Source organism: Mobula birostris, unplaced genomic scaffold, assembly GCF_030028105.1.
Source record: "Mobula birostris isolate sMobBir1 unplaced genomic scaffold, sMobBir1.hap1 scaffold_3300, whole genome shotgun sequence".
Lineage (NCBI taxonomy): Eukaryota > Metazoa > Chordata > Chondrichthyes > Myliobatiformes > Myliobatidae > Mobula > Mobula birostris.
In genome coordinates, this window is record NW_027276366.1 from 1 (window position 1) to 27,542 (window position 27,542).

At 52.7% G+C, this 27,542-nt stretch overlaps 1 protein-coding gene across 1 annotated transcript; it reads right to left on the reverse strand.

Moving 5' to 3' along the window:
* Positions 1 to 1,196: 1,196 nt before the first annotated feature.
* On the reverse strand, positions 1,197 to 27,184 carry LOC140192986 (uncharacterized; the record flags this gene model as incomplete). The annotated part of the gene is made up of 10 exons (XM_072250454.1): positions 27,150 to 27,184; positions 26,235 to 26,364; positions 24,640 to 24,690; positions 23,399 to 23,509; positions 22,670 to 22,708; positions 12,019 to 12,078; positions 11,235 to 11,322; positions 9,779 to 9,949; positions 2,248 to 2,336; positions 1,197 to 1,439 (listed from the first exon to the last, which is right to left on the reverse strand). Coding segments are annotated over exons 1-10 (1,017 nt in total), but the record flags the coding sequence as incomplete, so codon positions are not given.
* Between the last annotated feature and the right edge of the window lie 358 nt (positions 27,185 to 27,542).

Below are 27,542 nucleotides of genomic sequence, written 5' to 3' on the forward strand. Positions count from 1 at the left end.
GGGGGAGGGAGAGGTGAGGGGGAGAGAGAGGTGAGGGGGAGAGGTGGGGGGGAGAGAGATGTGAGGGGGAAGAGAGAGGTGAGGGGGAGGGAGAGGTGAGGGGGAGGGAGAGGTGAGGGGGAGGGAGAGGTGAGGGGGGAGGGGGAGGGAGAGGTGAGGGGGAGGGAGAGGTGAGGGGGAGAGATGGGAGAGGTGAGGGGAGGGAGAGAGAGGTGAGGGGGTGGGAGAGAGAGGTGAGGGGGAGGGAGAGAGGTGAGGGGGAGGGAGAGAGGTGAGGGGGAGAGAGGTGAGGGGGAGAGAGAGGTGAGAGGGAGAGAGGTGAGGGGGAGAGGTGAGGGGGAGAGGTGAGGGGGAGAGGTGAGGGGAGAGGTGAGGGGAGAGGTGAGGGGGGAGGGAGAGGTGAGGGGGAGAGAGAGGTGAGGGGGAGAGAGAGGTGAGGGGGGAGAGTTGGTGTGAGGGGGAGAGAGAGAGGTGAGGGGAGGGAGAGGTGGGGGGGGAGAGACAGGTGAGGGGGAGAGAGAGGTCAGGGGGAGAGAGAGGTGAGGGGGAGAGAGAGGTCAGGGGGAGAGATGGGAGAGGGGAGAGAGAGAGGTGAGGGGGAGAGATGGGAGAGGGAGAGAGATGGGAGAGGGAAAGAGATGGGAGAGGGAGAGAGATGGGAGGGGGCAGAGAGATGGGGAGAGGGGAGAGAGATGGGAGGGGGAGAGAGATGGGAGGGAGAGAGAGATGGGAGGGGGAGAGAGATGGGGGGGAGAGAGATGGGGGGAGAGATGGGAGGGGGTGAGATGGGAGGGGGAGTGATGGGAGGGGGAGAGAGGGGAGGGGGGCAGAGATTGGGAGAGATGATTGGGGGACTGAGACAGAGGACACAATAAAATGTCTAACACTCAGTGCGTGCAGGACTGCATGAGAGAGTTGACATTGCCCTGACACCATCACTGACTTCCCAGCACAAACACACACAGAATCACACACAGCAGATAATCTGGTCATCGGCTCAGCGCTGTCTGGGGATTCTTGCTGTGCCCAGGCCGGCTGCAGGGTTCCTCGCATTACCAAAGCACAGAGGGAGGGAGAGAAAGAGACAGACAGAGACAAAGGGGAAGGGAGGGAAGGAGAGAGAGAGGGTGGGAGAGAGACGGAGAGGGGGGAGGGGGGAAAGACAGGGGGAAAAGAGAGGGGGAGGGAGAGAGAACAAGGGAGAGGGAGGAAGGGAGAGTGAGGGAGGGAGAAGGGAGAGAGGGAAGGTGAGGGGAGGGGGAGGGGGAAGAGGGAGCAGGAGAGGGAGAGGGAATCGCGTGCACTTGGGTAGCCGAGAACGGAATGCCTACCATCACCATCAGGAGCTTCTTGAGGTTCAGAGCTTCACCCGAGGGTGGAGACCTCTGTTCTGGAGAGCTGTGGGGGTTGTCCTCCTTCCCACTGCTGTCCCGCACCGGCTGTGGGCAGAGGAGACTGTCAGAAACTGCGAGTCCCGGACTGACGGGTGCAGCGGGGCCAAAGTTGACTTTGAGAATCCGCAAGCGCCGGACCGACGGGCGCAGCAGGGACCGGGAGAGGGAGGGAGTCGGGGGGCAGGGGGTGGAGAGCAAGTGGACAACATGGAGGGATAGGGGAAATGGGTCGATGGAGTGGTTTGGAGTGGACAGAGAGAGATAGACAAAGACAGAGGGAAAGCGAGGGTAGGAGAAAAATGAGGGGGAGATAGATACAGAGAGGGGAGAGAAAGAGAGGAAGGTGAGCGAAACAGATAAGAAGGGATAGATAGATTGAGGATGGCAAGGGGATGGGCAGAGAAGAGAGGGAGTAAGAGCGGGAGAGACAGAATGGGAGAGTGAAAGGGGTAGAGGGGAGAGAGACGGGAGGACAGGGGAGAGAGGAGAGGGGACAGGAGCGAGGGAAAGAGCAGAGAGGGGGAGGAGTGGGGAAGGGAGAGGGAAAGGGGAGAGGGGAGAGAGAGGGAAGAGAAGAGGGGGAGGAGAAGAAAAGAGTAGGGGAGAGGCAGGGAAAGGATGGAGAAGAGGGGAGGAGGAGAAAGAAAGAAAAAAGAGAAGGGAGAAGGGAAAGGAAAGGGTGGTGAGAGGGGGAGAGAGAGAGAGGGGGGGGAGAGAGGGAGAGATGAAGGAGTCTGAGAGAATGGGGGGTAGGTAGAGACATGTACGGTGGAGAGGTTGTGATCTGCAGAGGGAGAGTGCGCGGGGCTCCCCCCACCGTAGCACTTGGGGACGGTGCGTGTGAATGGCTCACCTTGACTGGGCTAGGCATGGCTGCCTCCTGCCCCCTCTCTGGCGATGAGGTGCGTGGGCGCGAGGCTCCTCCTCCTTGCCAATCAGCGCCTGCAGAGTCGGGAGGACACCCGGTGAAAGAAGGAAGGAGGAGAGGCCTCCCATGTCCCTCCCACCCATTCCCTCGAACGCTCAGCCTCTCCGAACTGGAGTCGATGTCGGGCTAAAACTGCTGTCCCTGGATTCAGAGAGCAACAGGACTTTCGACCTGACCGTGCCGACTAAGATTCCCATTTGAGCCAGTCCTGTACCCCTCTAACCCTTTCCTATCCACATACCTGTCCGAGGGGTCTTTTAAACGTCGTTTCTCCACCTGCCTCAACCACTTTCTCTGGCAGCTCATTCCCTACAGGGACCACCCTCTGGGTGAAAAAGTTCCCCTTTAAATCTCTCCCCTCTCACCTCAAACCTGTATTTTAGACTCTCCTACGCGGGGGGAGGGGAAAGGGAAGAAACTGTGACCATCCACCTTCTCTACATCCCTCGTGGCTTTATAAACCTCTATAAGGCCACCCCTCAGTCTCCTTCACTAAAGGGAAAACAGTCCCAGTCTGTCCAGCCTTTCCTTATAACTCAATCCCTCAAGTCCTGGGATCATCCAGGTGAATCCTCCTGTGTCCTCCCCAGCATAATGACATCCTTCCTATAGTTGGGTGACCAGAACTGCACACAATACTCCGAGTGCGGCCTCACCGACGTCTTGTACAGGTGTACGGGACGTCCCAACTCCTGTACTCAGTGTCCCGACCCATGAAGGCCAGCGTCCAGCGTGCCAAGCATCTTCTTCACGCCCTATCTACACTTTAGGTCTCAACTATGTTGTGGGTGTGTGTGTGTGGTGGTGTGTGTGTGTGTGTGTGTGTGTGTGTGTGTGTGTGTGTGTGTGTGTGTGTGTGTGTGTGTGTGTGTGTGTGTGTGTGTGTGTGTGTGTGTGTGTACACGCGCGCTAGTTGGACCAAAGGGCCTGTATCCAAGCACTTTGGCTTTGGAGAGGTTGGAGTGCACAGATTATGGGCAGGAGACAACAGTGAGGGGCAAGGGAGACGGAGGCAGAGGGGAAGGGTGAGGGCCTCTGTACACCTTCACTTCGAGGTTTGTTTCCCCTCCACCCTCCTCCTCCTTTGCGTGCACCCCACCCCTCCCCAATCCATTCTGCAGGGGATGGGGGGAATGGGTGGTAGGAGAGTGACACAGTGGGTAGAGCCGCTGTTTCAGGACACAGAGACCCGGGTTCAACCCGCACTGCGTGCGTATGCGTGTGTCCCCTCTCTCACCTCCCTGTGACACTGTGTGTGTGTGTCCCCTCTCTCATCTCCCTGTGACACTGTGGGTTTCCCCCAATCGATCCAGTTCCCCCCCATGTCCCAACAAACCTGTGGGGTCAGTGGATTATTCTCGCTTCCCCTGCCACCCCCAGGTTTGTAGGCGAAGGGGGAAAAAGTCTGAGATGAACTGATGGGAACGTGGGCAATGAAAATAATTGGATTGCCCTGCCAACATAGTAAGATGGGCTGAGTGGCCCCCCCTCTCTGTCTAACACTCCCCTTCTCAGCACCCTGACCGGCTCTCTCACAGCGCGGTGCTTCTGCTTCCTCCTCTCCCTCCTCACAGCACCTCCAGTAGCGTGGTGCTCCCTCACTGCCCCTCCTGCAGCGAGGAGATCGCTTACCGCCCCTCCCATAGTGTGACACTCCTTCCTTGTTACCCCTTCCTCCTGAGCCTGCAACTTTGTCTTCTGAGGCTGGAAGTTGGTGGGGGGGGAGGGGGGGGATCTGTGAGCGCAGGCCCCATACCTACCAGGACCTGTGCTGGCGCTTCCGGGCGTCCGCTGGCCTCAGGCTCAGCCACGGGCGCCGACGACTGGCATATCTTCCTCTTCCTGGCGGCCTGGATGGCGCGGGCCACCTTGCGGCTGGCGAAGGCGTTCTCTTTCCACCTCCGGCGCCCGCTCCGGCACCCTGGCTCCCACTCCGCCCACGAGCCCTGTCCCATCAGCTCCCGGGGCAACAGGCGCTTCTGAATCAAGGCAACGCACACCTGTTAGTGGGAGGCTGGCCCTTTGGCCCGTCCCATCCATGCTCATCCAATCTCTTGCCCAGTCCCTCCATCCATGTACCTTCTCCAAATTTCTTAGATGTGCTGGATTAGAGGGTTAAACTGTTACTTTTCTTCTAGCTTAATCTTTCCTATGCTTGCCTGCATTTTAATATAATAATTTACCCTCTAAAGTGGCCACTGAGTGACGTTCATCTCTTCTGCTGCTGTAGCCCATCCACTTCAAGGTTCGACGTGTTGTGCGTCAGAGATGCCCCTCTGAACGCCACTGTTGTAATGTGTGGTTATTTGAGTTACTGTCACCTTCCAGCGTGCTTGAACCAGAATCCTCCGACCTCTCTCATTTTTGCCCACAGAACTGCCGCTCACTGGATGTTTTTTTTTGTTTTTCGCACCATTTTCCGTGAATTCCAGAGAATGTTGTGTATGAAAATCCCAGGAGGTCAGCAGTTTCTGAGATAATGATCTCACCTGGACTGTTACACTGGCTTTGTGGCAAAAGAAAACACAACAGTGTCTCTTCCACCTCAGGCGACTGAAGAAGTTTGGCATGGGCCCCCATATTCTCAAGACCTTCTCCAGGGGCACCGTTGAGAGCATACTGACTGGCTGTATCACCGCCTGGTCTGGGGACTGCACCAACCTTGATCACTGAGCATTGCAGAGAGTGGTACGGACAGCCCAGCGCATCTGTGGATGTGAACTTCCCTCCACTGAGGGCATTTATAGCAGCAGGTGCAGAAAGAAGGCCTGGAAGATCATCAGGGGACACTGGTTATCCAAACCAGTAACCGTTTCAGCTGCTTCTGTCTGGCAAACGCCACCATAGCATTAAAGCCAGGACCAACAGGCTACGGGACAGCTTCTTTCTACAAGCCTTTAGACTTCTAAATTCACATGTCTGTACATTGCAACAGTCAACGCAAAGATTTTTACTCCCTCACATTGTGGGATGGATGTAAGATTTAAATAAGTTCTAAATTCTGCTCAAACCACCCTGTCTGGCACCAACAATCATTCCACTGTCAAAGTCACGAATCACATTTCTTCACCATTCTGTTGCTTGGTCCGAACAATAACTGAACCTCTTGACCATGTCTGCATGCTTTAATGCATTGATTGCTGCCACATGATTGGCTGATTAGACAACTGCATTAATGAATAGATGTGCACGTGACAGGTTCAAGCTGACGGGAAGGTGACAGGAAGTAACCACACGTTACAACAGTGGTGTGCAGAAGAGCATCTCTGAACGCACAACACGTCGAACCTTGGAGTGGATGGGCTACAGCAGCAGAAGACTAGCTCCAAGGGAGATTCGATAGGGATATAGACAGGGTAAGTGCCAGCGGGCTTTTTCCACTGAGGTTAGGTGGGATCACAACGAGGCGTCATGGGTTAAGGGTGAAAGGTGAAAAGTTTAAGGGGACCATGAGGGGAAACCCCTTCGCTCAGAGAGGCGTGAGTGCGGAACGAGCTGCCATGCAAACTCAATTTCACCATTTAAGAGACGTTTGGATAGGTACATGGATGGAGGGGCATGGTGGCCGATGGGACCAGGCAGTTTAAATGGCTCAGCATGAACTAGATGGGCCAAAGGGCCTGTTTCTGTGTTGTAGATGCTTTTTATGACTAAGACTCTAAGACCACATATAAAAACTTATATATTCAGTGGACACTTTACCTCCTGTACCTAATAAAGTGGCCACTGAACATATATAAAGTAATCTCATGTCTATACTGCCACACTCAAACAGTTATTTGTTTATTGTGTTTTATAGGATTCCTCTTATATTTATTGTGTTCTTTATGCTTATTGTGCTTCTTATGCTGCACCGGATCCAGAGTAACAATATTTTATTCTCCTTTCCACTTGTGTATTGATGAACAACCACAAACAATCTTGAATCTTGAATTTGACATTTCTACGCTGGGGAAAAGACTAACTGTGCACCCCTATCTATGCCTCTGTGAACTTCTGTCTGCCTGCCTAACAGCCAGATTAAACATCTCTGTTACATCCACTTCCAGGACCATCCCCAGAGGCACATACCAGCCATCCACCACTCTCTGTGTAAAGGGTAACCTCTCCCTTGAGCTTATCCCATCTCACTTTAAATGCCTGTCCTCTGGCATCTGCTATTTCTACCCTGGAACAAACTCTCTAGCCCGGGGGCTTCCCAAACTGGGGTCCATGGCCCTGCTTTGCTCTATGCCTCTCATAACCTCATAGTCCTTTGTCAGGTCTCCCCTCCGTCTCCATCGCTCCAGAGCAAACAACCCAAGCTTGTCCAACCTCTCCTTTAGCTCACACCCTCTAATCCAGGCAGCATCATGGTGAACCTCTTCTGCACCCTCCCCAAAGCCCCCACACTTTCCTGTAATGGGGCGACCAGAACGGAAAGCAGTAACCCAGATGCAGCCTAATCAGAGTTTTATAAAGCTGCCACATCAGTGACTCTTGTACCCACTGGGCCAGGGACTCTGTCCAGGGTCTGGCCCATGGGTCAGGGACTCTGTCTGGGGTCTGTCCCCAGAGGTGGGATTCTGTCTGGCGTTTATCCCACAGCGCAGCCACTCTGTCTGGCACCTGTCCCGTAGGGCAAGGACTCTGTCTGGGATCCATCCTATGGAGCAGTGACTGTCAGTCTGGGGTCTGTCCTTAGGGACAGGGACTGTCTGGAGTCTGTCCTTAAGGACAGTGACCGTCGGTCTCGGGTCCGTCCTTAGGGACAGGGACTGTCAAGGGTCCGTCCTTAGAGACAGGGACTGTCTGGGGTCTGTCCTTAAGGACAGTGACCGTCGGTCTCGGGTCCGTCCTTAGGGACAGGGACTGTCTAGGGTCCGTCCTTAGAGACAGGGACTGTCTGGGGTCTGTCCTTAAGGACAGTGACCGTAGGTTTCGGGTCCGTCCTTAGGGACAGGGACTATCTAGGGTCCGTCCTTAGAGACAGGGACTGTCTGGGGTCTGTCCTTAAGGACAGTGACCGTCAGTCTCGGGTCTGTCCTTAGGGACAGGGATGGTCTAGGGTCCGTCCTTAGGGACAGGGACTGTCTAGGGTCCGTCCTTAGAGACAGGGACTGTCTGGGGTCTGTCCTTAAGGACAGTGACCGTCATCTCGGGTCCGTCCTTAGGGACAGGGACTGTCTGGGGTCCATCCTTAGGGACAGGGACTGTTGGTCTAGGGACAGGGACTGATGGGGTCCGTCCTTAGGGGACAGGGACTGTCTGGGGTCTGTCCTTAAGGACAGTGACCGTAGGTTTCGGGTCCGTCCTTAGGGACAGGGACTGTCTAGGGTCCGTCCTTAGAGACAGGGACTGTCTGGGGTCTGTCCTTAAGGACAGTGACCGTCAGTCTTGGGTCCGTCCCTAGGGACAGGGACGGTCTGGGGTCTGTCCTTAAGGACAGTGACCGTAGGTCTCGGGTCTGTCCTTAGGGACAGGGACTGTCTGGGGTCCATCCTTAGGGATAGGGACTATTAGTCTAGGGACAGGGACTGTCTGGGGTCCGTCCTTAGGGACAGGGACTGTCTGGGGTCCGTCCTTAGGGACAGGGACTGTCTGTGGTCCGTCCTTAGGGACAGGGACTGTTGGTCTACGGACAGGGACTGTCTGGGGTCCATCCTTAGGGACAGGGACTGTTGGTCTAGGGATAGGGACTGTCTGGGGTCCGTCCTTAGGGACAGGGACTGTCTGGGGTGCATCCTTAGGGACAGGAACTGTTGGTCTAGGGACAGGGACTGTCTGGGGTCCGTCCTTAGGGTCAGGGACTGTCTGGGGTCCGTCCTTAAGGACAGGGACTGTCTGGGATCCATCCTTAGGGACAGGGACTGTCTGGGGTCTGTCCTTAGGGACAGGGACTGTCTGGGGTTTGTCCTTAGGGACAGGGACTGTCTGGGGTCCGTCCTTAGGGACAAGGACTGTTGGTCTAGGGACAGGGACTGTCTGGGGTCCGTCCTTAGGGACAGGGACTGTCTGGGATCCATCCTTAGGGACAGGGACTGTTGGTCTAGGGGACAGGGACTGTCTGGGGTCCGTCCTTAGGGTCAGGGACTGTCTGGGGTCCGTCCTTAAGGACAGGGACTGTCTGGGATCCATCCTTAGGGACAGGGACTGTTGGTCTAGGGATAGGGACTGTCTGGGGTCCGTCCTTAGGGACAGGGGACTGTCTGGGGTGCATCCTTAGGGACAGGGACTGTCTGGGATCCGTCCTTAGGGTCAGGGACTGTCTGGGGTCCGTCCTTAAGGACAGGGACTGTCTGGGATCCATCCTTAGGGACAGGGACTGTCTGGGGTCTGTCCTTAGGGACAGGGACTGTCTGGGGTTTGTCCTTAGGGACAGGGACTGTCTGGGGTCCGTCCTTAGGGACAAGGACTGTTGGTCTAGGGACAGGGACTGTCTGGGGTCTGTCCTTAGGGACAGGGACTGTCTGTGGTCCGTCCTTAGGGACAGGGACTGTCTGGGATCCATCCTTAGGGGACAGGGACTGTCTGGGGTCCGTCCTTAAGGACAGGGACTGTCTGGGATCCGTCCTTAGGGACAGGGACTGTCTGGGGTCTGTCCTTAGGGACAGGGACTGTCTGGGGTTTGTCCTTAGGGACAGGGACTATCTGGGGTCTGTCCTTAAGGACAGGGACTGTCTGGGGGTCCGTCCTTAGGGACAGGGACTGTCGGGGGTCCATCCTTAGGGACAGGGACTGTCTGTGGTCCATCCTTAGGGACAGGGACTGCCTGTGGTCCGTCCTTAGGGACAGGGACTGTTGGTCTAGAGACAGGGACTGTCTGGGGTTTGTCTTTAGGGACAGGGACTGTCTGGGGTCTGTCCTTAGGGACAGGGGACTGTCTGGGGCCTGTCCTTAGGGACAGGGACTGTCTGGGGTCCGTCCTTAGGGACAGGGAATGCCTGGGGTCCGTCCTTAGGGACAGAGAATGCCTGGGGTCCGTCCTTAGGGACAGGGACTGTCTGTGGTCCGTCCTTAGGGACAGGGACTGTTGGTCTAGGGACAGAGATTGTCCAGGGTCTGATTCAAATTTTTATTTTGTTGATTTAGTGATACAGCTGCCCATGCAGCAACCCCCAACAACCCGATTTAACCCTAACCTAATCGCAGGACAATTTGCAATGACCAGTACATCTTTGGACTCTTGGAGGAAACTGGAACTCCTGGAAAAAAACCTACCATTCCATATAGAGGACAAATTTACTCCTCACAAAGGACACTGGGATTCAACTCTGAACTCCAATTTACAGCCCCGAGCTGTAATAGGGTCATGCTATTGCGGCATCTGCATTTATTTGTCACACGTACATTGAAACACACAGTTAACATACAACACACCCAAGGGCATGCCGGGGGCAGCCCCCGCAAGTGTCGCCACAGATTTCAGCAGGCTGAGGTGGTGTGCAAAGGAGGGGGAGTAGGAGGAGGTACTCACGGAGGCGAAGCAGAGGCACTGTTTCCAGCGGCACTTCTGCCGCAACGTGTTGGCGCCGCCGAACTTGGCCTTGTCCTTGCAGAAGTCGCAGGTGCCACAGTCGGCCAGACGGAGGCACGCCTCGCACTCTCCACAGCTCCGGTTGTTCCGGCGGTTCCGGCTGCCTTTTGTCTGTGGGTTTGGGGGGGGGGGGGGGGGGGAGAGACGTCAGTGAGAGGGGGCATGGGGAGGCTGTTCTGTGTCCCCCGGCGGTTCTGGCTGCCTTTCGGTCGTGCGGGATGGGGCAGACGCCAGTGTGCAGCAGGATAGCGACGTACGTGGGGGTGGGATAGGCAGAGACTCAGGAGGGAACTCTTTTGTCCCTGTGGCTCTGGCTACCCTTTGGCTGTGGGAATCAGGAGGGGGAGATGTCAGCAGAAGGGGTGTGGGGGGGGGGGGGTGGCTGGCTGCAGAAGGGTGCTCTTTGTCAGGGCGGTTCCGTTTGCCCTTCGGCTATGGAACTAGGGGGAGATGTCAGACGTCAGGGAGGGGTCAGCATGCAGGTGGCAGGTGGAGGGTGGGGGAAGTGGAAATGGGCAGGTAAGTGGACGGGAGTGGTTTGCAGAAGGGACAGGGGTTCACCCCCGGGTCTCCAGTACCCCAGATGCAGATGATGTCTGGAGAAGGGGCGGGGGAAGTGGGAAGTGTGGGGAGCCCAGGATTCATCAGCAGGCGGTGTTGGGGGTGGGGCAGAAAACTGAAGGTGGGGAGTGGGAAAGTGGCTGAGGAACAGAAGGAGATAGGGTAGATATAAGAGAGAGTGCCGGAGTGAATGGTGGGGTAATAGGGGTGAAGGGAGAACAAGAAGGTGAGGAGGAGAGTTGGGGGAGGGGAAAAGGAAGAGGAGGAGAGGAGAAGAGGAGATGACAAGGGGTGTAGGGAGGAGGAGAGGGTGGGTCTAGGGGGTGGGTGTGGATGACAAAGGGTGTAGGGCAGTGGAGGGTTAGGAAGGAGTAAGAGGAGGGAGGAGTAGGAGAAGAGGGAGGGAGGGAGAGAAGAAGGAAGTTGGAGGAGGAGGATCATGGCTGATGAGAGTAGAAGGAAAACAGGAGGGGAGGGTGAGGGAAGGAGCAATGAGGAGAGCAAGGGGAAGGAAGGGGGGAAGCTTGGAGGCAGGACGGGGAGAAGGAGACTGGGAGGGAGGGGGAGTGGAACCCTCCGGGTTGGCAGGGAGGGAAAAACCAAAGCCGGACTGAACTCTCCCCCAGAAACAGCCGACAGAGGAGACCTCAGCACCCTCCCCAGGGACGTGCCTTGCTGGTGGTGGGTGAGCAGGCAGAACAAGCGGACGGTGGCCTGTCACCCTCTACCCTCCTTGCCTCGTGGGGGGGGGGGGGGGAGGTGTTGGAAGGGAGGGGCAGTGTTTACGTAGGGGCCGGTTGGGCTGGGAGAACAATCTGTGGCCAGCATCACCTACCTGGACGGGCGTGTCTGCCGTCACTGCAGTGGGAGTTGTCTGGAGATTCGGGGGCCGGCTCCTCGCTGAGCGGAGGGCAGGGCTTCACCTGCGGGTGGGGCAGAGGAGAGAGGGAGGGTGGTGGATTCCCTTGAGGGAGTGCGCCTCAAACTGCCCCTCTCCCTACCAGTCTCACCCTCTATCGGCCCCTCCAATCCTATTCCATGCCGCCAACCCCGCCATGTTCCCAACTCCCCTCAAGTTTACCTCTCCACACACGCGCGTACACACACATACACTCTCTCTCTCACTGGGGTGAGGAAAAACGATTAAACCATGTTCATTGGGACGCGAGAGAGACCAAATGACTGGGGGTAACACAGGCGGGGTTTCAGGGTTCACACTGAAGTGGTCCACACAGGGGTTCCCCATTCTGGGTTCAGGGTCCACACACAGGCTTCCTACTTTGGGATCCACACCATTGTCTTCCCCATTTTAGCGGTTCAAGGTACACACCGGAGATCCCCTTCTGGTGCTTTGGCGTACACCGGTGGTATCTTTCTGCAGTTATGGAGGACCACACTGGGGTTCCCCATTCTGGGATTTCAGGGTCCATACAGTGAATTTGCCTTTCTGGGATTTTGGGGTGCATCTGAGGAAGGAGTGGGAGGTGTGGAGCTCCTGCCACTTTCACATGGGAGCTCGGTACATGAGCTGGGATTAGACTGGGTCCCTTTCTCACTCTGGCACTGGCGCAATGGCCCGAATGGCCTCCATTCAACCCCCAGGGATTCTCGAGACTTACCACCGGTTTCTCCTCCTCCACCTCTGGCTCCTTGGGCACTGGGTTAATCTTTGCTCTCTTCTGCAGGGGAGAGGACAAGAAACAGCAGTCAGGGGATGCGGGGCGTGTTCAGTCTGCATGCATTGCCAGTGCTCGCACCTCCACCCGCCGCAAATAAACGGCACACCAGTTCACACACAGCTGTGGCGCTCTGCCAGGAGACCCCTCCTTTACCCTCTGTATACTCATGACTGTGTCGCCACGCACTGCTCCAGTCTGCTGATGAAATTTGCAGATGGCACTACAACGATGGGCCTAATCTCAAATAATAATGAGGCAGCCCACAGACAGGAAGTCATCACCCTGACACAGTGGTGTCAAGAAAACAACCTCTCCTCAATGTCACCAAAACAAAGGAGCTGGTTGTGGATTACAGGAGGAATGGAGACAGGCTAGCCCCTATTGACATCAATGGATCTGGGGTTGAGAGGGGTAGACAGCTTTAAATCCTCAGCATAAACATCACCGAGGATCTCACATGGTCTATACACACTAGCTGTGTGGTGATAAAAGGCACAACAGCGCCTCTTTCAACTCAGACGGTTGAAGAAGTTTGGTATGCCCCCCACAAGTTCTAAGTACTTTCTATAGGGGCACGATTGAGAGCATCCTGACTGGCTGCATCACTGCCTGGGTGTGGGAACTGTACCTCTCTCAATCGCAGGACTCTGCAGAGAGTGGTGCAGACAGCCCAGCGCATCTGTAGATGTGAACTTCCCACTATTCAGGCATTTACAAAGATAGGTGTGTAAAAACAGCCTGAAGGCTCATTGGAGACCTGAGTCACCCCCAACCACGAACTGTTCCAGCTGCTACCATCCGGGAAATGGTACTGCAGCATTAAAAGCCAGGACCAACAGGCTCCGGGACAACTTCTTGCACCAGGCCATCAGACTGATTAATTCATCCTAATGCAACTGTATTTCTATGTTATATTGACTACCCTGTTGTACACAAAGTTTATTATAAATTACTATAATTGCACATTGCATGGAGACGTAACGTAAAGAATTTTGCTCCTTATGTATTTGAAGGATGTAAGTAATAAAGTTAATTCAACTCAATGTGCCAGATCTCAACGGTGGGTCAGAGGTGTTGAGAGGGTTGGCAGCTTCGAATTCCTGGGTGTTAGCATCTCAAAAGATTCAAGGATTCAAAGTGCATTTATTAACGAAGCATGTATGCAGTATACAACCCTGAGATTCCTCTTGCCGCAGACAGCCACCAAACCTTGGAACCCGTTCAGATACCGACCACACACAGAAAAAAGAACAATCGCGCAAATGGCAAAAAAAAAGTGAGCGAATCACAGACAGAATATTACACGTCAAACACAGTCAAAGTTAAATTACAGTCTCCGATCGCATGCAGATTAGTGGCATATTTCAAAGAAGTAAGTGTATTTCAAAGGAGGAGTTGTTTTGTGAACTGTCTGCCGGACGCCGCCAGTAGTCGCGTTGGTCGCTGGCACACCTCTGATGACCTGCCCAGCTCCTAGCATGTCGATGCAATCAAGAAGGCCTGCCGATGTCTATATTAGAAGCTTAAAGGAGGTTTTCACTTGACACAGAATACTCAGAAAAATGTTAATTACCACTGATTTATATGACACTAAATTTATTATTCTGCAGCCACAGTACAGTGCAAAGGAATAAAATCACCAAAAAAAACAAGAACATAGAAACAGCACAGGCCCTTTGTTTCCCCCCCCCCCCCCCAGGCAAATACTGCCAGGAGAAATACTAAAGTAGTGTTCATGGGATCAAGGACCAAGGAACAGAAATCAGATGGCCGAGGGAAGAAGCTGTTCCTGAATTGCTGAGTGTGGGTCTTTAGGCTCCTGTACTTCCTCCCTGATGGTAGTAGTAAGAAGAGGGCATGTCCTGGGTGCTGAGGGCCCTCAGTAACTGATATTGCCTTCTTGAGGTAGTGTCTTTTGAGGGACAGTCTCGATGGTGGGGAGGAGCTCGTGATGGAGCTCTGTGTCTAAAACCCTCTTTTATGATCCAGTGCCTCGGAGACTCCGCAGCAGGCAGTCTGCATACCCTCCATGGTACCTCTCTGTACATATCTGTAACAAACTCCCACACAGACTGTCCTCACTGGTTGCATTATGGCCTGATACAGCAAATCCAACGCAAAAAGGCTGCAGAGAGCAGCAGACAGCAGCCCAGTGTGAGTGCTTTGTGTGTCTCCAGACTCGAGCAGATCTGTACAGTGGAGAACATTCTGACTGCTTGGTGTGGAGGCTCCAATGAAGGAGGCTGCAGGAAGTTGGAGGCTCAGCCCAGATCCATCATGAACACAAGCCCTCCCCACCACTGGACATTTTAAGAAGCCAGCACACTTCACTGATGATCCTCCCTACCACCCAGGACATGTCCGTCTACTCACTGCTACCGTCAGCAAGGAGGTACAGGAGCTGGAAGACACACACTCAATGTTTCAGGAACAGCTTTTTCCCCTCCATCATCGGAAGTCCATGAACCCATCAATATCCCTCTTTCATATTGTTTACGACCATAAGATATAGGAGCAGAATTAGGCCATTCAGCTAAGTCTGCTCTGCCATTCTATCGTGGTTGATTTATTATCCCCATTATCCTGCCTTCTCCTCATAACCTTTGATGCCCTGACTAACCAAAAACCTACAAACCTTCACTTTAAATATTCCAAAGACTTGACCTCCACAGTCGTCTGTGACAATGAATTCCACAGATTCACCACCCTCTGACTGAAGAAATTCCTCCGTATCTCTTGAGTGGCAGGGTGGAGATACAGTACAACTCTACCAAAGGAGATGTAAGGCACTTCTTCCCTCCACTAGCCTGCAGGTCACCCTTGGGCAAGGTGTAGCGCCTGCTTAGCTCCCCAATCACAGTTCCATGAAGCCATAGGAGCAGGTGATGGATGGTCATATGAGCAGCCGTTGTACATCTCAAGTCCTGGTGAGGCGACCACTGACGCCAGGCAGACAATCTCTGAAGAGTACTGATAATGGTTGGGGTCATCCGTTTTGTAAAGACACTGCCCAGAAGAAGGCAATGGCAAACCACTTCTGTAGAAAAATTTGCCAAGAACAATCCTGGTCATGGAAAGACTATGACTGCCCATGTCAAAACGACATGGCACAAAATGACAATGATCTCATCTCTGTTGTAAATGGATATCCTTCTATTCTGAGGCTGTGCCATCTGGTCCTAGACTCCCCTGTTATAAGAAACACCCTCTCTATATCCACTCTAACAAAGACTTTCCAAATTTGATAGGTTTCAATAAGACCCCCAATCATTCCTCTAAACTCCAACAAGTACAGACCCAGAACCATCAAACTCTCCTCATACGTAAACCCTTTCACTCCTGGAAACATAATCGTGAACCTCCTCTGAACTCTCTCCAATGACAGCACATCCTTTCTAAAATAAGGGGCCCAAAACTGCTCATTATACCCCAAATGAGGCCTCACCAGTGCCTTATAAAGCTCAGCGCTAATTTTAAAAAACTTATCTTAAAAACAGACTGCCGGGCTAAATGGTGGAAACAGACATAATGGGAGTGTTTAAGAGGTACTTAAGACAGGCCAATGACCAGGCAAAGAACGGAGGGAAACACACACAATGCTGGAGGAACTCTGCAGGTCAGGCAGCATTCATGGACAGTAATAATGAGCTGACGTTTTGGGCCACGACCCGTCATTGAGTTCTGCCAGTGTTTTGTGCGTGCATGTTACTCTGGATTTCCAGCAGGATCACTTGTGCTTAAGAGAATGGATAGGTATGAACAAAGTGCAGGCAGATAGGTGGTTTAATTTGTTGCAGACAAGATGGATCAAAAGGCCTGAACCTAACTGTGCTCTGACCCAGTCTCCTCTCCATCTTCCGAATCCTAATGGGTACAAGCCTTGGCCTCCCTCATAAGACAACACAAACTGTCTCTGAACCACTCCCAGAACATTAACATCCCCCTGAACATAAGGAGACAATTACTGTCCAAGGTTCCCAGGATGTGGGCTCATCAGTGGCCGGTATAACTGAAGCCTGATGGAAAGGTCCCAGCCCAAGCGTCGACTGTTTGTTTCTTTCCACAAATGCAGCCGACCTGCTGAGTTCCTCCAGTATTTTTGTACATGTTAATCAAAGCTTGAACTTCCTATTTTTGTACTCAGTAAACAATATCATTGTGTCTGCCTTCCTAGTTCCTAGCTGTACCCATCTGTATACTGGTCTATTTTGAATCATCCACTGGGACAGCCTGACCTCTCCACAGTTCAGACCTCCACAGCACCCTGTACCTTGTAATGATCTTGCACCTTCTCATTGCTACCACCAGAATGTCTCTCTGGTGCTTCCCTCTCCCCTTCCCCCCTTTTCCCAGCCATGATTTCCCTCTCCCTGCCCGCTTCCCACTCTCAGTCCAGAATAGGGACCCATTTCAGAACCAGGTTTATCATCGCTCACATATGTCATAAAAATAGTTTTGTTTTTGGGGCAGCAATAGCGTGTTAACATAAAATTACTACAGTACTATGCAAAAGTCTTATGTACAACGAGGGTGCCTGAGGCTTTTGCACAATACTGTATTATACAATGCCAAAACACAACAAATTTCTCCACTTCAGTGATAATAAAAGTGATTCTGATTTAGATATAGTCCGCCTGCACTGCACTTTCTCTGTAGCTGTTTACACTTTATTCTGCACTCTTGTTATTGTTTTACCTCAGTGCACTATGTAATGATCTGATCTATATGAACAGTATGCAAAACAAGATTTTCACTGTATCCTGGTACATGAGACAATAATAAACCAAATCCAATTCTAAACTAATCTGTGGAATTTGTTGCCAAAGGTGGCTGTGAAGGCCCAGTCAGTGGGAGTATTTAAGGTGGAGGTCGATAGGTTCTTGATTCGTCAGGGCATGAAAGGTTCTGGGAATTGGGGCTGAGAGGGAAATGGATGAAATGGCAGAGCGGACTTAATGAGCCAAGTGGCTTAAGTCTGCTCCTACATCTTATGGTCTTATAATCAAAGCCCCCTCACACCTGAATATTCTTTCCTTCTTTCCTCTCTCATCAGGCAGAAGATACAAAAGCCTGACAGCACGTTCCACCAGGCTCAAAGACAGCTTCTACCCGCTCTGAATGGTTATTAAATGGGGCTATTAAGTGGTTCCCTAGTACAATATGTTAGGACTCGACCTCACAATCCACCTCGTTATGTTGCACTTTGTTATTATTTTACCTTGTCCTATCTCAATGCGCTGTGGAATGATCTGATCTAGGATGGTGGTGAATACTGGTAGCTCAGGTTGAGGCATCTGATGTTTCTTTTCTCTTAGAGGTTCGTAGATGGCATCTATTTCGACATGTTGGTTTTTGGAACAACATATTAGAAGAGAATCATGCTGCTAAAAATTCTCATGCTTGCCTGTGCCAGAACCTCCAGGGTGGCCCAGTTAAAGAGCCAGAGAAATGTGAGCCAATTGAATTCAAAGGGCAACTGAAGGGGTAGCCAATGAGACCGAGTCAAGTGAATGGGGAGGAGGATATATAAACGCGAGCACTTCCAGAGAGGAACTTGCACAACTGCGCACTGAGAATGTCACCAACTGGCGATGAAACGTCTGCGAGCTCATCGCCAAGCTCAGCGAACACTGCAACATCAAATGGTCTGAGTACGAACCGTCTGCAAGCTTTTCACTGCGCGTCGCAGACACAAGAGATTCTGCAGATGCTGGAAATCCAGAGCAATGCACACAAAAAGCTGGAGGACCTCAGCAGGTCAGGCAACATCTACGGAGAGGAATACACAGTCCATATTTTACACTCATAATGACAAAGGGTCTCGGCCTGAAAATTAACTGTTTATCCTCCCCCAAAGGCACTGCCTGGCAGAACACAGAACATTACTGAATAGCACAGGCCCTTCGGCCCAGGATGTCATGCTGACCTCTTAACCTACTCTACCCTCCTACATAGCCTTCCATTTTTCTTTCATCCATGTGCCTACCCAAGAGTTCAGTAAATGCCCCCAATATATCTACCTCTGCAACCACTGGCAACACGTTCCAAGCACCCACCACTCTCTGTGTAAAAAATCCTCCCCCTTACTTTCCTCCAATCACATTTCCACCCTGGGAAAAGTCTCTGGCCGTCCACTCATCTATGCCTCTTATCTTGCAAATTTCTATCAAGTCACTGCTCATGCTCCTTCACGCCACAGAGAAAAGCCCTAGCTTGTTCAGCCTGCCTTCAAAAGTTAATACGATCTATTGTGTCGTATGCCATTCCTCCGCTGATCGGGATCCCTCTCCTCCGTGATTTTTAATGACTTTCACAACTTAGACCATAAGATATAGGAGCAGAATGAGGCCATATGGCCCATTGAGTCTGCTCTGCCATTTCATCATGACTGATCTATTGTCCCCCTCAGCCCCAGTCTCCTGCTTTCTCCCCATATCCCTTCATGCCCTGACCAACCTCTGCCTTAAATATACATAAAGTTTTGGTCTCCACAGCTGCCTGTGGCAAAGAATTCCACAGATTCACCAATCTGGCTAAAGAAATTCCTCCTCATCTCCATTCTAGAAGGACACTCCTCTAACCTGAGGCTGTGTCCTCAGGTCCTGGACTCTCCCCACCACAGGAAACATCCTCTCCACATCCACTCTATCGAGGCCTTTCAACATTTGATAGGTTTCAACGAGGTCACCCTCGTTCTGAATTCCAGTGAAGACAGGCCCAGAGCCAAGCATTCTTCATACGAAAAGCCATTCAAACCTGGAATCATTTTTATGAACCTCCTTTGAACTCTCTCCAGTGTCAGCACAACCTTTCCAAGATTAGAGGCCCTAAACTGCTGATAGTACCATAAGTGAGGCCTCACTAGTCCTTTATAAAGCTTCAACGTTAGTCATTCGCCCTTGGCTTGGGGTGGGGTGGGTGGAATCCTACCACCAAATGCCCACTCTCGCTCTGCTGAGTACCCCCAGCACTTTGTGTGTGTCTGTTTCACTGTATATGTGACAACACTAATAATATCTTATTTATAGAGCAGTAGTTCAAAGTGCTTCACAATGGGATAAAGTGCAAAACTTGGAAAAGTAATGCTTCTAGAGCCCTGGGTCTTGGGCAAGGTTTAATTGATGCTGCTTGTGCATTGTACTCTGTAGTTCCCGTTATGGTGTGTTTCTGGTTTCTGGTTGCTCCTTTTCTCGCTGCTACTTTTTGCAATTTTGATCGGGACAGCTTACAGGTAGTGTACAACGCAGAGCTAGATCGAACTGCACTAAATATACCTGGAAGCTCACTTTGCAGTTTGGTGCTTTACATCCTGTGTTTTTTTTGTATGCCATTTGCGTGACTGGTTGTTTTTTGCGCGTGGGGGGGTGGTCGATGTTTTACTTTCAACGGGTTCCATAGTTTTCTTTATTTCGTGGCTGTCTGTGGGAAGATGAATCTCAGGGTTGTATACTTCATACATACTTTAATAATGAATGTACTTTGAATCTTTGAAAATGACGTTGGTGAAAAGCAAGGTTAAGTAAATAGGTACCTGACTCTGTATCTTTTATAGTTTTAGGTATTGAATTCCATGGTTTAGAAGCGTAGTTAAAATAAAAGCTGACCTGCCAGGTTTCTTTTGAGGGAGTTTGTTTAAATTTAAGAGACCGACAGAACAAGACCTGAGACCTCAAGCAGGATCATAAAACAGTTACAGAATACGGGCAGATTCGCCCTCCCAGAGTTGCACTTAGGGAGGGCAAATGTAAAGAGACAGTACATCAGTGAGGCCCATCGTAAATTGGGGGACCGCTTCGTCAAACACCTCTGCTCCAACCACAAGTGGAAACTCCCCGGTGGCTAAACATTTTAATTCCAGTAACCATTCTCGTCCTGACATGTCAGTCCATGACCTCAAACTGGAGGAGCAACACCTATATTCTGTCTGAGTAGCCTCCAACCTGATGGCATGAATATCAATTTCTCCTTCCGATAAAAAAACACCCTCCTCCCTCTCCCCCTTCACTGCTTCTCACCTGCCTACTACTTCCAACTAGGTCCCCTCCTCCTATGGTCCACTCTCCTCTCCTATCAGGTTCCTTCCTTTCCAGCCTTTGACCTTTCCCACTCACCTGGCTTCACCTCTCACCTTCCATCCCCTCCACCCCCCATATTTCTATTCTGGTGCCTTCCCCCTTCCTTCGCACTCCTGATGAAGGGTCATGCCTGAAACGTCGACTGTTTATTCTTTTCCACAGATGCAGCCTGACCTGCCCAGTTTCTCCTACATTTTGTGTGTGTTACAAGAGACTGTACAAATTCGAGGACAGGATACTTAACAGTGTTGATATACAGAGGGATCTTGGGATTCTGGTCCACAGAAAGAGGATGAACAGGTTAACAGGATGATAGTGAAGAAGTGCTTGCCTTTATTAATTGAGGCACTGAGCTCAAGAGTCAAGATGGTTTTGAAAAGATGTCACTAACTTTGCAAAGAGTGCAGAGGAGATATACGAGGATGTTGCCAGGACTCGAGGGACTAAGTTACAGGGAGAAGTTGGCCTGACCGGAACGCAGGAGACTCAGGTGTGACCTTATAGAGGTGTATAAAATCATGGGGAATCAAGAACTTGGGGACCTCGAGCAGAATTATAAAACAAAACCAATTCCAATTCAATTTAAATGATGCTTTTCTCCACGTTACTGGCTTACGGGGAGAAGGCAGGAGATTGGGGCTGAGAGGAAAAACGGATCAGCCATGATGAAATGGCAGAGCAGACTTGATGGACCAAACGGCTTCAACCTGCTCCTGTACCTTATGGCTAAAAATGAACCATTTTGCATTTCTCCATGTTTTTCACCATTCATCAGAACCTTTGCCTGCTCATTTGACCTATCTATATCCTCTACGCAGCGACTTTATGTTGCCTTCACAACTTACTAGCCAACTTAGCCAACATTGTCACTGAGTAATTTCTACCCCAAGTAAATTTCCCTCCAGTCTTTGCAGATCATTGGAAAACTAGGTGGCTTGAATCTGTCGTTGGCAGATTCTCAAGACGGCAACGAGGAGGCGTACAGAAGAGAGATTGGCTGGTTGAGTAGCACATCAACCTCGCCCTCTGTTTCAGTAAGGCCAAGGAATTGATGGTGGGCTTCAGAAAGGGGAAATTGGGAAAACACAAACCAGTCCTCGTTGTGGTGGAAAGTGTCAGCAGCTTTAACTCCCTGGGCGTCAGCATCCCAGAGGAACTATTCTGAACATAACATGTTGATGCAAACATGAAGACGGCACACCAGTGGCTCCACTTCACTATGGGTCTGAGGAGATCGGTCTGTCATCAACAGTTCTTGCCAATTGCTACAGATGTACTGTGGAGAGTATTCTGACTGGCTGCATCACTGTCTGCTACAGAGGCATATACTGACCACCCAGGTTCTACCTTCACCCACACAGAGAGGAGCAGGGGCGGGGGGAAGACAGAGAGGGAGGGGGTGGCATAAGGGGGAGAGAGGGAAGGATGAGAGGGAGAGAGGGAGGGATGAGAGGGACAGAAGAAGGGAAAAGGGGAGAGGAGGAGGGGAGAGGGAGGGAGAAATGGCGGGAGAAAGGGGAGAGGGGGAGGGGGAAAACAGATGGAGAGGGGAGGGGGAGAGGGTGGGGAGAGGGGAGGGGAAAGGGAGAGAGAGGGAGGGAGGAAGGAAAGGGGAGAAAGGGAAGGGGAAGGGAGAGGGGGAGGGGAAAGGGAGAGGGGAGGGGAAGGGAGGGAGGTGGGACGGGAAAAGTAGGGGGAGGGGAAGGGGAGAGGGTGGGGGGAGGGGAGAGGAGGAAGAGGGGGAAACAAAGATAGAGGGAGAAGAAGAGATGGGGAGGGGGAGAGAGAGTGAGTGACAGATATGGAGGGAAAGAATGAGAGGGGCAAAAAGAGAGAGCAGGAGGGGAGGAGAGGGGGAGAGACAACTGGTCTCCTGCCTTGCCATGTTTCAAACCTGACTCTCACGGGAGTTCCCAGACGACAAGGGACTGTTCTGCCCATCCAGTTTCTGCCAGCCCCCCAAAGCAATCCGACTGCCCCACAGATTTTACCCGTAACCCGTTCTCCTGCATTTCTACCCATCCCTCACCCACACACGGGGTGGGGAAACAGATAACCCACCAGCCCCACACGTCGCTGGGACGAGGAAAGGAACCAGAGCAACCGGTGGAAACTCACGGGGTCACAGGGAGAGCATGGAGACTTCACACACACACACACACACACACAGACACACTCTCACTGTGACAGAGATCAGGATCTCCACTGGCCGTGTGGGTGGTTGGTGATCGAGGGAGGGGGAAGGAAGAGTTGGAGCTGGCGGCCAAAAGCACCAGGGTCAAGGTCACAGTCAGGTGGGGGGGGGGGGGAAGGAGACAGAGACGCCTCTGGCTGCTCTGATGCATCTGCACACTCTGGCCCAGGCGCCAGCCACTCGCTCTCCATTTTGGGCTGGTGCCAGTGCTCTGGGCCGCTGCCAGGAACTCCCACAAAAGCAGGGACACACCCGAAACAGGAACAACACACATGCTGCATTCATACGTCAGCAAGAAGCTGAGTGGGAGGTTTGTCCTCACCAAAATCTTCTCTGCTTGCTGGTGAGATTGGATCTTTCTCTGTAAAATAAACAGATAAGGAGGAAGCCAGTTAAGCATGCGGTTCGCAATCTCCAAACTCAATGACGTTACTCTAGATAAGGCCAACGTTCTCTTGTCACTTTGAGAACAAGAGCAAGCTTTATATCACGCTGGGTGACTGTCAACAATATCAGACCTCCCCCCCATACTGTCCCGTCACACACAGAGTGAAGCTCCCCCCACACCATCCCATCACACACTCCCAGGGTCAGACACAGAGTGAAGCCCCCCCACACCATCCCATCACACCTTTCCGGGGTCAGACACAGAGTGAAGCTCCCCCCACACCGTCCCATCACACACTCCCGGGGTTAGATACAGAGTGAAGCTCCCTCTACACCATCCCATCACACACTCCCAGGGTCAGACACAGAGTGAAGCTCCCCCCACACCGTCCCATCACACACTCCCGGGGTTAGATACAGAGTGAAGCTCCCCCCACACCATCCCATCACACACTCCTGGGGTCAGACACAGAGTGAAGCTCCCTCCACACCATCCCATCACACATTTCCGGGGTTAGACACAGAGTGAAGCTCCCTCCACACCGTCCCATCACACACTCCCGGGGTCAGACACAGAGTGAAGCTCCCTCAGCAAATGTCAATCTTTGCTGAGACACCTGGGGAGTTTGGGCATGGAGCAGATGGCACCGAGGGTGGTACTTGCCGTTGGAACTTTGCACGGGGCACCATCCTTGTCTTCAGACGTGACGTATGCTGGTTCTGGTCTCTGTGTCACCGTCCGTTTTGTCGTCTGGAGGTGGGACTTCACCTTTTTCTACGCACAGAATAAATTTCAATTAGCGGGTGGAGGGTGCAGTAACGTCCACCGTGCTTGGTCAGAACAGGACGTAACACACACTGGTGCTGTGTGACGTATAGCTCTCGTCGCCCCCTCTGCGCTTCCTCATCACCGCCCCCTCCCACAGTTGGATGCTCCCTCCTCACTGCCCCTCCTACAGTAGAGTGCTCCTCCCTGACTGCCTCCTCCCACCGCGTGACACTCTCTCCTCATTGTCTCCCCCCACAGCGTGGCATTGCCCCTCATTACGTCTCTCACTACCTTGCTGGCAGTTCAACAGTCCCTCATCACCAACCCCCCCCCCAACGGTACTTCTCTCCCTTGTCACTGCCCGCTTCTCTCTCCCCCTCACTGCCCCCTCCTCATCTCCCGCCCTGCAGAGCAGTGCTCTCTCCTTGCTGCCCCTCCCACCGCACTTCCTCCTCACCACCCCTCTTTTATACAAAATTATTAAAGTCTATGTACACAACAAATACACAAAGTACAAAACTTTCAGGATTTACCAGACAGTGAATAATTCAAATTAAAATATCATTATTACTGTCTGTAAAACAGATCATTCCCTGGGGGGGGCCCACTGCTCCCGGAGAGCCCCCACTGTATCCATTGTGACCGCACGCTCCCTCTCCAAGGACAGCCGTGGCACCAACGTATCCTCGGAAGAGCTGCAAGCAGAACCCTCGACTTTTCGCCACCTAGACCTGTGAATGGCCATCTTGGGCAGACCCAGGAGCAAGCCCACCAGTACATCCTCCCTCGCCAACCCCGCCCTCCATACTGGGTGCCCGTACGTGAGGAGCGCGGGGCTGAAGTTCAACCAGAACCTGAGCAGCAGCCCCATCAGACACTCGAACAGGGGCTGCAGCCTCTCACACTCCACATAAGCGTGATACACTGACTCCTCCCGCGGCCACAGCATGGACAGGTGGCAGGGGTGTAAGTCAACCTGTTTACAGTACTGCCCCATGCAACACCTTCCACCCCAGGTCCACAGCGCACAGGGGAAGCACTCCTGCATAAAGAGATTTCCCTCATATACAGAATGAAAGGTGAGCATTCACACATCGAAACAGAAGGCTGGATGGACAAATGAGCCACACACGTACCTTTGGTTCCCCTGATGATCTCCGGCACCGTGACTCTGCCTTTATCTCTTTCTGCAGGGAGACAACACAGCAATAAGCACAGGGGGAGGGGGGGGAGAGGGAAGGGGAGAGAGAGAGAGGGGGGAGGGAGAGAGGGGGGGAGAGAGAGGGGGGGAGAGAGAGGGGAGGAGAGAGGGGGGGGAGAGAGGGTGGAGGGAGAGAGAGGGGGAGAGAGAGAGAGGGGGAGAGAGAGAGGGGGGACAGAGGGGGGGAGAGAGAGAAGAGGGGGAGAAGAGAGGGAGGGAGAGAGAGAGGGGGAGGGAGAGAGAGGGGGGAGGGAGAGAGAGAGAGGGGGAGAGAGAGAGACGGAGGGAGAGGGGGAGGGAGAGGGAGAGGGGGGGAGAGGGAGAGAGGGGGAGAGGGAGAGAGGGGGGAGAGGGAGAGAGGAGGGGGGAGGGAAAGAGTGGGGGAGGGAGAGAGTGAGGGAGGGGAAGAGAGAGGGGAAGGAAAAGAGGGGGGAAGGGAAACAGGTGGGGTTAGGGGGAGAGAGAGGTGGAGATAGGGGAGAAGGGAAGGGAGGGGGAAAGAGGAGAGGGGGAGAGGGGGGGAGAGAGGAGAGGGGGAGAGGGGGAGGGGGGAGAGGGGGAGGGGGGAGAGGGGGAGGGGGAGAGGGGGAGGGGGAGAGGGGGAGGGGAGAGGGGGAAGGGGAGGGGGAGAGGGGGAGAGGGGGAAGAGGAGAAGGAGGGAGAGGGAAGGTGAGGGAGAAAAAGAGGGAGGGAGAGAGGAGGATTGAAAGAAAGGGAAAGGGGGGAGGGGGGAGAGAGATGGAGAGAGGAGGAGGAGGAAGGGAGGGACAAGGAGAATGAGGGAGAGAGAGAGTTTGTATATACACACACACACACACACACACACACACACACACACACATACACACACACTTAGGAGGCCAAGTCATTGGGTATATTTAAAGCAGAGGTCGATAGTTTGATAGGTTCTTGATTAGTCAGGGCGTCAAGCATTACAGGGAGGAGGCAGGAGAAGGGAGTTGAGAAGGATAATAAAGTCAGGGATGATGGAATGGCGGAGCAGACTCAATGGGCTGAATGGCTCGAATCTGCTATGTCTTACTGTGCATACAGTTATTAAGAGAGGGGTGCGTTGGGAACATCCCAGATTCCAGGGTGGCAGGGTGAGAATGAAGGGGTGAGATACCTTGGGGTTGGAGGATAGGGTGGGGGTTGACATCCCAGTCCCCTGGGTGGGGAAGGGGAGAGAGGGGAGAAAGGCCCCAAAGCCTGGGATTAAGGGAGAGATGGGAGGTGGTTTGAGAAACCTGGGGCTCGGGTGGCAGGGAGGGCAAGAGTTGGAAATATTCTTGATCGGTCAGAGCATGGAGGGATACGGCGAGGAAGGCAGGAAATTGGGGTTGAGGGGGAAATGGATCAGCCATGATGAAATGGTGGTGCAGACTCGATGGGCCAAATGGCCTAATTCTGCTCCTATGTCTTATGGTCTTGTATCTCTGCTCACAGGAGCGGAAGAGGGAGTTGTCCCAGACTCTGTGGTGGGGGTGGAAAGCACCCTGATCTGGTGGTGCAGGGTGGGAATTCACTCACCAGTTTCTGACATGACCTCCTGATGCACTTGCGCCTCCTGCCACTGTTGGTGTGCCCGGCAGTACATCCCCGGCACGCACCGCAGTCAGCGGGCCACGGCACAGCCCTCGCACTCACCGCAGCCAAAACGCTGGCAGAGGGAGGACAAAAGAGAACTTCCCATCACCACCTCAGATCACAACGCAAAACCTCACCCTTCGAAGGGAGAGCTCGAGATGTGAAAGGCAGAGGGAGAGTGGAAGAGGAATGGGGAGAGGGGGAGGGGGAGAGATGGACATGGAGGAAGGGAGGGGAGTGAGACTTTACGAGAAGGAGAGAAAGAGGGAGACAAGAGAGGGAGAGAGATGGAGAGAGTAAGAGCAAGACAGTGATGGAGTAGTGAGGGAGGCAAAGAGTGACGGATGGAGAGAGGGAGGGGGGAGGAGAGAGAGAGAGAGGAAGAGAGATTGAGTGAGGGAGGCAGAGAGAGAGAGAGAGAGAGCGAGCGTGCTGAGGTACTCGTGGAGAACAGCAATCACACGAGAATGGGAGCTTTTCGTTCTTACAGCAATCACACCAAAGAACGATTACACATGAACAGGCATTCTTTGTCCATAGAGCCAAATCACCTAATGACAATCGTACGGCAATAGGCACTGTACGCAGAGAAGTCACTAGAAACAATAATCGCACGGGAACAGGCACTGCTCGTCCTTACAGTGATCACCACCAAACAACAACCGTACAATAACGGGCACGCTTCGTCTTTACAGCAAAGCCACCAACCAACAATCCTCTGAGGACGGACACTCTTTGTCCAGGTGGCAATCACACTAATCAACAATCACACAGATGAGCGTTCATAGTCCTTACAGGAATCACGCCAAACAACGATCACACAGTAACGGGCGTTCTTTGTCCTTACGATAATCACACCAAACGACATTCAGACGAGACCAGGCATTCTTCATCCTACCAACAATTACACCAAAGATCAATCACAGAATAATGGTTGCTCTTCATCTGCAGAACAATGACACTAATCAATAATCTTAAGGGAACAGGCACCCTTCGTTCCCACCACAATCACACAAGAACGTGCTCTTCGTCCTTACGGCAATCACACAAAACTAGAATCACATGAGAATGGGCTGTCTTTGTCATCACAGCAATCAGGCAATCTTCGTGGGTAACAGCCATCGCACAGGAACAGGCGCTCCTCGTCCTTGCAGCAATCACACCAAAACACCATCACATGACGAGTGTTCTTCACCCTTACACCAATTACACCAAGCAACAATCAAAGAATGGACGCTCTTCGGCCTTAAA